The following is a 12,500-nucleotide window of genomic DNA, read 5'->3' as shown; positions in this document are numbered from 1 at the left end:
TTCCTGAAGCATTGAGTATTTCCAGCCAATTGTGTTGAAAAAAGGCTAATTACGCGAGGCTTTGATCAACACGTTGTACAGTAGTGACACATGCTGGTCAAAATAATTTAGAACAGCCAAATTATTATAGATGACGTCGCACATGCTATGCAGGGTAGCTTTTTTGTCTTTTACCGAAACCAATACCAAACCAATCAGGTGGTTGTTTGACAAAACATTGATCATGTGCTTCTGATAAAGTGATACAAGCATCGACACACTGCTTCGAAGTACCTATTCAGCTGCTTCGAAGTACCTATTCAGCTGCTTCGGAGCTGAATGCAACAACCATGTCTCTGTTCATAGCTGCTGAAAAAAATCATATAAATAACAAATATTAATATATATTTTTTAATTCTCTCAAAAGTTGTGAACTGGGCCTTTACTAGTCCTGTATTAGCAGGGACCGATATAACCAGCAGTAGCACAGACAAACACTTTTTCAGCCCCCACAAAAAAAGAAGAAAATATCTGCACCCAAAAACTACTTCCCGCGAAGGCTATCTCTCTGTTGCTAAGAAATACAGTCATGGGTGGTAACTCTACAATTTACTTGAACTCTGGGAAATATTTGAATACAACTTTACGCTAAGCCTTATGTTAATTTAACACTGTTCCAATGTCTGTATGGGTCCAGAGACTCAACACTTTCAATGTAAAATTATAACATTTTTACATTGGAGAATGTACACTAGAGAATTTGCTGTGTAGTATTCTCAAGGCTCCCTGAGTGAGCTGGGCCTCCTGTACAAGCTGTGTGAGGCCCAGTGTGTAGCACCTGTCCCCTCTCCCATAGCGCCACACTGTGTGTGTGTGTGTGTGTGTGTGTGTGTGTGTGTGTGTGTGTGTGTGTGTGTGTGTGTGTGTGTGTGTGTGTGTGTGTGTGTGTGTGTGTGTGTGTGTGTGTGTGTGTGTGTGTGTCAGCAGGCTTTCGCTCCCTCCACTAATTCAATTACAGTATGTCTAACTGATCCTTAACAAAATGTTTTGTTGTAATGTACTGTCAGAAACCTCTGGAATAAAGATCTCTCTCACACTAACACACACATACACACAAGACTGTTTATAAGTGAATGTGCATCACCTGGTAAACAAACGTGTGTACGCACACATACACACACATATAGTTGGAGTGTTGGGAGCTGGAGTGTATCAGGTTGTGTTTCTGAATGCTGTGTTAGTTATTTTTCATGCTTCTCCTCTTCAGCACAACTCTGACTGTGTGTTTCTCAAGATTCACTAACCTGCTCACATATCTCTCTTCTGCTGAATACCTCCCTTTCTCTTCCTGATACTTACCTTGTACCATGTGTTATTTCTTCTTCCTTTTCTCTCTCTTATATCATCCTGCTTATTTCCCTCTTCTTCCGCTCTCTCTTTCCCTCTCTCTATCTCCCCACTCTCTCCTTTTTCTCTCCGTTCCTGGTGATCTCAGGGTTTTGGGTTTGTAACATTTGAAACGAGTGCAGATGCGGACCGTGCGCGGGAGAAACTAAATGGTACAATCGTAGAGGGACGCAAAATAGAGGTGCCTTCTTTTCCCTCTACTCACCCCTTCCTCCCTCCCCCGTTCTCTTTCTCCCTCTGCCTGACGGTGCTTGCCTACCACCCCCTCTTCTCTCCTCCTCCACCATCCTTCTCTCCCTCTGCCTGCTGCACCTTGATCGCTGCATGCTGAATGCTGAACTCTGAGCCGTAAGTGTGCGTGTGTCTGCGCACGTGTGTGCGTCTTTACATGTCTCTTCTGCATGCATGTGTGTGTGTGTGTGTTTACCAGGGGCATGTGTATTAGATCAGAATGTGTTTGATACTGAAGGAGCAGAGCAGAACACTCAGATCCCCACAAACTTGAGGTTGATGTATGCGCCAGTTTGAAGTCCTCGCTCTTGCTGTTCTCAATACACGTACACATGCTCTCTCTCCATCTCCGGCTCATGTTTAAATTAACTCAATCGCTGGGTATCAAAGTGCTGCCAACGTTGCTTTAAATCCCACTTGTTTATCCAAAACACCCCCGCTTATATTACACACCCCAGGGCAAAAAATATAGACGTTATTTCTCTCTCTCTCGCTCGCTCTTTCGCTCGCTCTTTCGCTCTCTCTCTCACTTACTTACCTAGTCTCTATATATATCTCTCTTTCTCTCCCCCTCTCTCAGCATGTTTTTTCACGTCCGTCGTCCTTCCGCCCCCATTAAGATAATCTATGTAATGTATAAACAATACCTGGGCCCATACATCACATCAGACACGGGCTACGGTAACGTTAGCATAGCCTAGCGTAGCCTCAAGGTAAATGACCTCTGCTGGCCCATTGGAAATGAAAGCCATTAGCACTAATTAGCAGCCAAGGGAAACGCTAACAAGGCAAGCTAGGAAAACATGCTAAACTCAACTCGATGCTGCCAGGGACAGGGCGAAAGGGTGAGCTGTTTTTCCCTCAGCAACCTCAGAGAGAGAGAGAAAAAAACAAACTTTAACATTTCTGTTTAGAATGAGAGGCCCCTAAGTGATTGATAGAGATGTTTGCAGAAAATGGATACTGGTTCCTTTAGAAGAAGACTAAAGCTCAGACATCTAAGAGGATTTTAACTTAGGTTTTTGGTTCATATGATGCTGGTGATATATTATTCTAACCATGTCTTGCTGCATGGTTTGCTAACCAGGCTTGTAACTATATTATGAGCCTGCAAGAATGATGCTCTGATGTGCAGTTGGGGGGGTTGTGTGTGTGTGTTTTGTTTCATTAGTCCATTGTTGATATAGTCCCAAAATGTTTTGCTTGTCAGAAATCAAGTTTTCAAGATATGTAACTTTCAAAATATAAAAATCATCCCCATATGATTCATTTTGGAAAACATTTTGGGGCTATGTCAACAATGGACTAATGAAACAAATACCAAAAGATATTGGGTGGAATTTTCCTTTAAGGTAAAAAGTGTGAGTGTCATATCTGAGTGATGATTCTAGGGGGGTTAACACCAGTGGGATATAAATTGACTCCACATGTGGTGAATAAATTAAGTGTTATTTTAATCACAGCGGATTCAACACTGCTTGGTGTTGTTGTTACTCAATTAAGTTCATTTCACAAACAAACTGTGACTTGCAGGTCTACTGTTACCCATGAGACAGTACATTCCAACCCTCATTTATGGTCAGAAAATGCTTATAAACATTCACTTAGACAATCACTTGGTGAAGGTTTCTAAAATGGAAGTTTCTGAATACAACCATTTCTTTATCACGAACAAATATAGTCATGGTTGGGTATCGCTCACATTCACTTGAAAGGCATGGTGGGAAATATGGTTATACAACCTGAAACGCTAAAAGAACACCCTCCCCTAAAAAATACTCTAACACTACATGTGTAGGGACTAACACTCTAGTGATGCTAGTTTGTGAACACCTTGAAAACTGTTAGTTTAACAGTATTTTGGTGGGTCACATATAATTTCCAAGAAACTGTTACATTTAACACTGTGGGTGTTAAAATTCTGATCTCAAATTTGCTGTGTGTGTGTGTGTGTGTGTGTGTGTGTGTGTGTGTGTGTGTGTGTGTGTGTGTGTGTGTGTGTGTGTGTGTGTGTGTGTGTGTGTGTGTGTGTGTGTGTGTGTGTGTGTTCTCTAACTGTCTAATCTCTATTGCTGAACACAGGTCAACAACGCAACAGCAAGAGTAATGACAAACAAAAAGGTGTCAAACCCTTACACAAACGGTAAGCTGGTCCCTTATCCTCCTCTTTCTTCCTCTCCTTCTCACACATCCCCTTCATCCTTACCTCCTCTTCCTTTACCTCCTCCCTACTTCCTCCTACCCACTTCTTATTTTCTCCACCTCCTCCGTCCTTTCCTCCTTCCATCTCAATACCACAGACAGACAGACGTTGGTGCTTTATACAGACAGATTAGACAGATCAGAGGCTATATTTACTATATTTACTAAACTGATGATGTAATACGTATTCAGTGACCCAGACTCTATGATGACTAAACCATGATCAGGGCCATGACTGCAGCAACTCAGGTTGTTAATTATTATAATACTTTTTAAAGAAGGCTATTTGGTTGTTTTGGTGATTTGATTTTTCTTTTAATTCCGCAAGACGTTCTTCATTTGAAATCATTTCTGGAGGGTTTTTGGAAACTTTGCCTCTGCTGATTCCATCTGGCCTTAAGCATGACTTTCCTCTCAGCTAGGAGATGATACAGGGACCATCTCTTAAAATCTCCTAATATAATAAGAACAAAGAGGGAAAGGGGAATTGGTTCGACCATAAGGAGAGAAGGAGGAGATAGAGTGTTGGGAGGGGGAGAAAAGTGAATTTGGTGAGGAGGAGTGAGTGGATGAGTGGATGGAGCAAATAAAAAGCCAGGGCTCATTCTGAAAGGGTTTTAAGGTTTGTCTCGCTCTCTCTCTCTGACACTCATTCATGTTGATGGGAGAGAGAGCAACAAGATCTCATAGTTTCCCTTTGAAATTCAACGTATTATGGATGAACGTATTTTTGACGCATTAATTCCACATGGTTACAGGGTTAATTCCGCATGGTTACAGAGTTAAAACAGGCACAACTCAAAGGGTTAAGTTTAGATATTCATTTGGAGTGGTTAAGGTTAGGGTTATGGTTTGGGGACGGCTTAAAATAAAATAATACACAACGAGGCACTATTACCATCAGATATCGTTAAGTATTCTCGCGACTTGCTAGCACGTTGGGAACTGTGGAGGTGTAGTGGTCTAAGCAGTGTATTCTGACTTTGTGCATCATGATTTCGTGCGCAGTGGTGGGCAATTTTTCTTTTTTTTGTCAGCGCCGAAGAAGGCATATATCGACGTTCTCAGGACCTTTACAAACGTCTGAAATAGCAGTCTAATTTTTGTGATCAGCCTGAGAGAGAGAGAGAAATCGAGAGAGAGAGAGAGAGAGAGAGAGGGGAAGTTAGAGATGGAGGAGAGAGACGAGGCCAGGAATGAATCAGCCAGACATGTCAGCACTCCTCTCATCCTCCACCCACTCCTACATCCCTCCATTGTAGGAGGGTTAGAGTGGTGCAGACAGAGAGAATGAGGCCTGAACGGCTCGCCATCCGTCACTGTCACTGGACCACACCACCACACTTCTCTTCTCCTCTGGCTCTCCTCTTGTCTTTTATTATCCCTCACTCCTCCCACCACCGCACCATGCTACACAGAAGGAGAGAACCATGCTACACAGAAGGAGAGCACCATGCTACACAGAAGGAGAGTGTCTGCTAAATAAAAAATATATGTTTTGGGATGCTAAGCTAACGTCAGTCTAAGTGAATGGGATGCTAAGCTAACGTCAGTCTAAGTGAATGGGATGCTAAGCTACTGTAAGTCTAAGTGAATAGGATGCTAAGCTAACGTTAGTCTACCGCTCCCTGTGTGTTTTCTATAGGCTGGAAGCTGAACCCCATGGTGGGAGCTGTCTATGGTCCTGAATTGTATGCAGGTAAAACTCCACTGATGCAAACACTACACTACACTACACTACACTACAATACAACACATTACTATCAGAGTACAACTATACTTGGCCCTAAAGACTATCTGGCGAACAGACTATACACAATATCAGACTCACACAAAGACTACACGATAGGCCTACAGACTATACAGGCTCCAAACTAGAGCCCAAAATCTGCAGATCTCTCTCTCGCTGTCGCTCTCCTTCCTCTCTCTCTCTCTCTCTCTCTCTCTCTCTCTCCTCTCTCTTTCTGTCTCTAGTTTGCTCTCTCTCTCTTTCTTTCTTCTTTCTCTTTCTCGCCGTCTCTCTTTTTCTCTTTCATTTTATTTTTCTCTCTCATTCTGTTGCTGTTGAGTTGATCATGTGATCATGCAGGTATGTGTGGGGTTTTGTGCATTCATGCATTAATGAGTTCATGAGTATATGCATAAACCTGTGTGTGTGTGTGTGTGTGTGTGTGTGTGTGTGTGTGTGTGTGTGTGTGTGTGTGTGTGTGTGTGTGTGTGTGTGTGTGTGTGTGTGTGTGTGTGTGTGTGTGTGTGTGTGTGTGTGTGTGTGTGTGTGTGTGTGTGTGTGTGTGTGTGTCGGAGAGTCTGCTTTCATTTAGAGGAAGTGCTGAGACTGCCTGGTGTCTTTAACTGCGCTCCTTTCTGCTCATTAGACTGAAATCTGTTCATTCCAAGACAGCTTTACTGCCAAGCTCTAAATAACAGGCCTGACACAGAGAAGCCATCTATCTCTTTTATTTCTTCTCTCTTTCCTCTCCTCCTTTCTCCTCCGCTCTCCTCCCCTTTCCTCCCCTCCCTCCGCTCTCCTTCCCTCTCCTCCCATCCTCTGCTCTCCTCCCCTCTCTTCTCCTCTCCTCTCCTCTGCTCTCCTCCCCTCTCTTCTCCTCTCCTCTCCTCTGCTCTCCTCCCCTCTCCTACCTTCTCCTCCCCTCTCGTCCCTCTGCTCTCCTTTCCTCCCCTCTCCTCCCGTCCTCTGCTCTCCTCCCCTCCCCTCCCTCCGCTCTCCTTTCCTCTCCTTTCCTGCCGTCCTCTGCCCCCATCCCCTCTCCTCTCCTGTCCTCCTCTCTCCTCTCCCCCGCTCTCCTCCCCTCTCCTCTCCTCCGCTCTCCTCCCCTACCTCTAACCTACCTCTCAGTCAAACCCCACCCTTTAACTCAGAGCAACCCCAACTCCACTGATTCTCAACCCTAACCCCTAGATGTATGCACGTGAACGTGTGTACGTAGGTACGCACACACACTCACACACACACACACACACACACACACACACACACACACACACACACACACACACACACACACACACACACACACACACACACACACACACACACACACACACACACACACACACACACACACACACACACACACACACACACAGTAGGCCACCTTCTCTGTGTGTGTGGCTGGGGCGACAGGCTGGCTGTCTGATTGATAGCATGTTAATGTCTCGAGTCATCTTAAACATGCCAGTAAAGTTTGCCAAGCCTAAACGATACCATATGCCTCTGCAAGTCCCATGTGGCATCCATGGTGGAGGAGTGCGTTTATGTGTGTGCGTGCGTCCACCATTCCTACCTGAAGATGCAGGGAGTATACCACAGGAAAATATATCCCAGCTTTACTTACAAAACAACCTATAGTACCTCCCTCACTTCTCCCATTCCTCCTTCCCTCCTTCTCTCCACTGGTCTTCTTTCTCCCTCCTTTCCTTTCCTCTCCCCTCTAAATATGAAAAATGAAAAAATCCTGTAGCGGAAGTGTTGGGTCTGGATTTCTTCTGGAATAATTATAGCTGCATTTAATCTACTTTAGGCGGGAATAGAGCGGGATGTAACGGCCATTAATCACTCTTTATCAGTGTGGCGTTCCGAGCGTGGATCAGCGGAATTGGGGCCCATAAATCGTGTGTGTGTGACAGAACACTCCGTCTCCATTCCTGCAGTCGGCTACAGGTTTATTGTGTTCAAATCCCATTCAGAAAGAATGACGGATGAGAGGAGAGAGAGGAGAGAGTAGAGCAAGAGAGGGGGGGTGAGAGAGAAGGGAAAGAGGAGAGGGAGAGAGAGGAGAGAGGAGAGGGAGAGAGAGAGGAGAGAGAGGGGAGAGGGAGAGAGAGAGAGAGCGAGCGAGAGAGAGAGAGAGAGAGAGAGAGAGAGAGAGAGAGAGAGAGAGAGAGAGAGAGAGAGAGAGAGAGAGAGATAGAGGAGAGAGAGAGAGGGGAGAGAGGAGAGAGAGGGGAGAGGGAGAGAGAGAAAGGGGAGAGGGAGAGAGAGAGAGAGCGAGCGAGAGAGAGAGAGAGCGGCGGGCCACTCAAATCTACTATCAATCCACTACACACAGGCACGTACACACTCGCACACACACTCACACAGGCATAAACAAGCATAGATGCATGCATTCACACACATGGATATGAGGCGAGAATGGTCACTTTGTTCTTAACTTATGGAGTAGGGTTGAATAGGGAGGCACTTCATTATTTAATCATTGTGCGTTTATGAGGGTGTGTGTGTGTTTTCACCCTATGTGTGTGTGCAGGACCATTGTGTGTGTATGTGTGTGTGTGTGTGTGTGTGTGTGTGTGTGTGTGTGTGTGTGTGTGTGTGTGTGTGTGTGTGTGTGTGTGTGTGTGTGTGTGTGTGTGTGTGTGTGTGTGTGTGTGTGTGTGTGTGTGTGTGTGTGTGTGTGACTGAGTGGAGTAGACTGCAGGGCATGAAGGACAATGAGAGAAATGTAATAGTGATTGATTGACTGTGTCCTAGGCTGAGTGTATGCAGAGATGGTGTGTGTGTGTGTGTGCAACTGTGTGTGTGTTTGCACACTATGTGTGTGTGTATATGTGTGTTTGTGTCTGCTAGTCTGAGTATATGCATACAGTTTAGCAGGGAGCTCACCAAAACACAACAAATAAGATTAAAATGCAAAGCGCAGGCAAGGAAATAACAAGGGGCTTTTCAACATATGCTGAAAAATTTGCAAGTTGGAAGGTTGACATTAGTTTGACTTCGGAGTGCCTCACTCTGCCATGATTTGATTGGTCCAACGTGGACGAGGTCGCTGTCATTTGCTGACCCGCCTTTTATTGCTGAATCAATTTAATGTATTTTTTATGTAAAAAACAACAGGGTGTGAGTGTGAGTTTATGTGAGTGTGTATGTGTATGTGTATGTCAGTGTGAGCAAATTGTGTGTGCGTGTGTGTGATTGCTGTGGTAATGTGTGTAGAAGGCTCTTTTAATTGTCTAAGGATAGATTTAAGGCTTAATTAAGCATAATCAGACACTAACGCTCTGTCACTGTCCCCAAGCACAGGCTCTACACACACACACGCACGCACGCACACACACACACACACACAGACCATAGGGTAGACAGACTAGACTGGAGTATAGGAGCAGTCTTCCAGTACGACTCAGACAGATGAGGAAGCAGTCTGCTGGTAAATTGTGGTGTAATGCAGAAAGCCAGGGCCATGTTTATTAAAGGGAAATTCCACCACTTTTCAACCTCATGTGCATTATCTCCAGCATAATACTAGAGTCTACATATGTGAAAACTGTGCTTTTCTACGTTTTGTAGGAGAACATATAAAGTTAAGACGTTCTACCCGATGACGTCATCAAAAGTTAAAACGTTTTAAAAACAGTGATTGTCAAACACTATGAGATTCGCAGCTAGAAACGTACTTTTAATCCCACCCTGTGATGTCACAGAGAAGCATTTGTTTTAGGAATTTTCTTATTTTCTTTTTATCCACAGATCATAGAAACATGCCATTTTCACATAATGTAGACACTGGTATGGTGCTGGAGATAATGATTACGCAGTTGAAAAGTAGGGTTGTATCCCAAAAGCACCCAATTCCCTGACCAGGGCCATAAGGGAACAGGGTGCCAGTTGGGACGTACCCAAAGTCTGAAGACTGAGACTGGAGTTAATGTGTGTTTAGTCAACTTTGTTTTTAAAATTGTATACCTTATTTTTCCGGACCCCAGGAAGAGTATCTGCTGCATGGGCAGGAACTAATGGGGATCCATAATAAATACATAAATACAAACTGTGTTAGAGTAAAGTGTTGCATGTTCATGAACACAGAAACACAGAAAACCTCACATACCTACAACTCCCAAAATGTTGATTATTCACACACTCATCCACAAGCCCTAACGCTGATCAATAATACATATGCACACCGAGGTTATTACAGTTAATGAAGACTAAACCAAAAACGAATTATGAATAAACAATTTAGTAAACTGTATATAAAATAATCAACAAACCCGTTTGAAAATCTGAAACCATACTGAAACCATACTGAAACTATTCTTTGACTCCAAAACCAACTAAAATAAAATGTCATGAATTATGTTCAGTTTTAGTTTTTAGATTTTTTTCTCAAAATGTTCGGCAACAATTGAATGGGTTTTTCAGTCAGGCTTTTTTTCTAATTGGGGTTTTCAAGCTCCTCAATCTGGCGGATCACATAGAGATTGACTTGAATTTCAAGGTAGACTCAGCGATGGGACGTTCCCATGAGCAGTACCTCAGATATCGCTCATGTTCCTCTGCTCAGATGTTGCTGACACATGCCAGATCTAGATACTGTTATATGTATTAGCTAATCACATCATATGGTATAGCAGTCTGGTGCCCGACCGCACAGTCAACGACGTGCCACGCAACCATTGGTTAATGCATGCAACATCTGAGGAGGGAAACGCGGCCCTGATGTGTTAGCTGATACGTAAAATACCGATCCAGGTGTTGTAAGAATCTGGCAGGCGTCTAAGCAGAGGGACGCGCCCATTGAGGTGAGCATGATGCAGGATTTTGCTGTCACACAGAGTATCGGTGCATGGGCATGGGTGCACTTCACGCTGCTACAACGTGGGTATCTACGGGCCCAAAACAGCTGGGTGCATCTTCGTCATCTCACTGAATCTACCTCTAACCCAACATAATCTAACCTATGACCTGGCTCATTAACTTATGCACAGTGGCAAGAAGTGACATCCCAAAAAAGACAAAAACTTTATAGCACAAACAGTTGAAGTTTACATACACCTTAGCCAAATACATTTAAACTCAGTTTTTCACAATTCCTGACATTTAATCCTAGTACAAAATGCCATGTCTTAGGTCAGTTAGGATCACCACTTAATTTTAAGAATGTGAAATGTCAGAATAATAGTAGAGAGAATGATTTATTTCAGCTTTTATTTCTTGCATCACATTCCCAGTGGGTCATAAGTTTACATACACTCAATTAGTATTTGGTAGCATTGCCTTTAAATTCTTTAACTTGGGTCAAACATTTCGGGTAGCCTTCCACAAGCTTCCCACAATAAGTTGGGTGAATTTTGGCCCATTCCTCCTCACAGAGCTGGTGTAACTGAGTCAGGTTTGTAGGCCTCCTTGCTCGCGCACGCTTTTTCAGTTCTGCCCACAAATTTGCTATAAGGTCAGGACTTATGTGAGGTCAGGACTTTGTGATGGCTACTCCAATACCTTGACTTTGTTGTCCTTAATCCATTTTGCCACAATGTTGGAAGTATGCTTGGGGTCATTGTTCATTTGGAAGACCCATTTGCGACAAAGCTTTAACTTCCTGACTGATGTCTTGAGATGTTGCTTCAATATATCCACATAATTTTCTTTCTTCATGATGCCATATACAGTCCCTCCTGCAGCAAAGCACCCCCACAACATGATGCTGCCACCCCCGTGCCTCACGTTTGGGATGGTGTTCTTCGGCTTGCAGGCCTCCCCCTTTTTCCTCAAAACATAATGATGGCCATTATGGCCAAACAGTTCTATTTTTGTTTCATCAGACCAGAGGACATTTCTTCAAAAAGTACAATCTTTGTCTCCATGTGCAGTTGCAAACCGTAGTCTGGCTTTTTAATGGCGGTTTTGGAGCAGTGGCTTCCTCCTTGCTGAGCAGCCTTTCAGGTTATGTCAATATAGGACTCGTTTTACTGTGGATATAGATACTTTTGTACCTGTTCCCTCCAGCATCTTCACAAGGTCCTTTGCTGTTGTTCTGGGATTTGCACTTTTCGCAACAAAGTACGTTCATCTCTAGCAGACATAACGTGTCTCCTTCCTGAGCTGTATGACGGCTGCGTGGTCCCATGGTGTTAATACTTGCGCACTATTGTTTGTACAAATGAACGTGGTACCTTCAGGCGTTTGAAAATTTCTCCCAAGGAAGAACCAGACTTGTGGGAGGTCTACAATTTTTTTCTGAGGTCTTGGCTGATTTCTTCTGATTTTCCCATGATGTCAAGCAAAGAGGCACTGAGTTTGAAGGTAGGCCTTGAAATACATCCACAGGTACACCTCCAATTGAATCAAATTATGTCAATTAGCCTATCAGAAGCTTCTAAAGCCATGACATAATTTTCTGGAATTTTCCAAGCTGTTTAAAGGCACAGTCAACGAGGTGTATGTAAACTTCTGACCCACTGGAATTGTGATACAGTGAATTATAAGTGAAATAATCTGTCTGTAAACAATTGTTGGAAAAATTACTTGGGTCATGCACAAAGTAGATTTGCCAAAACTATAGTTTGTTAACAAGAAATTTGTGGAGTGGTTGAAAAACGAGTTTTAATGACTCCAATCTAAGTGTATGTAAACTTCCGACTTCAAATGTAGATGTCTCCTAGCCTCCCGCAGATACCTTACTTTCTGTCCCTAACACTAAAACTACAACCAAATAATAATAAAAAACAAAATGGTTTTATAAAACATAAACTAAATAAAAACTAGCAGATCAGATCTGAAAACTAACTGAAACTAAACTGAATTTCTAATAAAATCTTAAAAAACGAATAGAAATAAAAACAAATATAAAAACACAAAACTTTGATAACCTTGACACACACACACACACACACACACACACACACACACACACACACACACACACACACACACACACACACAC

General features: G+C 43.3%; 1 protein-coding gene across 1 annotated transcript in view; it reads left to right on the top strand.

Moving 5' to 3' along the window:
• LOC120045943 (RNA binding protein fox-1 homolog 3-like) overlaps nucleotides 1–12,500 on the top strand; it is a 74,990-nt gene that overhangs the window by 51,344 nt on the left and 11,146 nt on the right. The window contains exons 4-6 of the mRNA XM_038990868.1: nucleotides 1,475–1,567; nucleotides 3,700–3,760; nucleotides 5,465–5,518. Of these exons, the coding sequence (XP_038846796.1) occupies nucleotides 1,475–1,567; nucleotides 3,700–3,760; nucleotides 5,465–5,518 (208 nt within the window). The remainder of the gene's footprint in view (nucleotides 1–1,474; nucleotides 1,568–3,699; nucleotides 3,761–5,464; nucleotides 5,519–12,500) is intronic.

This window comes from Salvelinus namaycush, chromosome 4 (assembly GCF_016432855.1).
Source record: "Salvelinus namaycush isolate Seneca chromosome 4, SaNama_1.0, whole genome shotgun sequence".
In the NCBI taxonomy this organism is placed as follows: domain Eukaryota; kingdom Metazoa; phylum Chordata; class Actinopteri; order Salmoniformes; family Salmonidae; genus Salvelinus; species Salvelinus namaycush.
The sequence above is the reverse complement of the archived record's forward strand: the minus strand, read 5'-3'. Positions and strand labels throughout refer to the sequence as shown.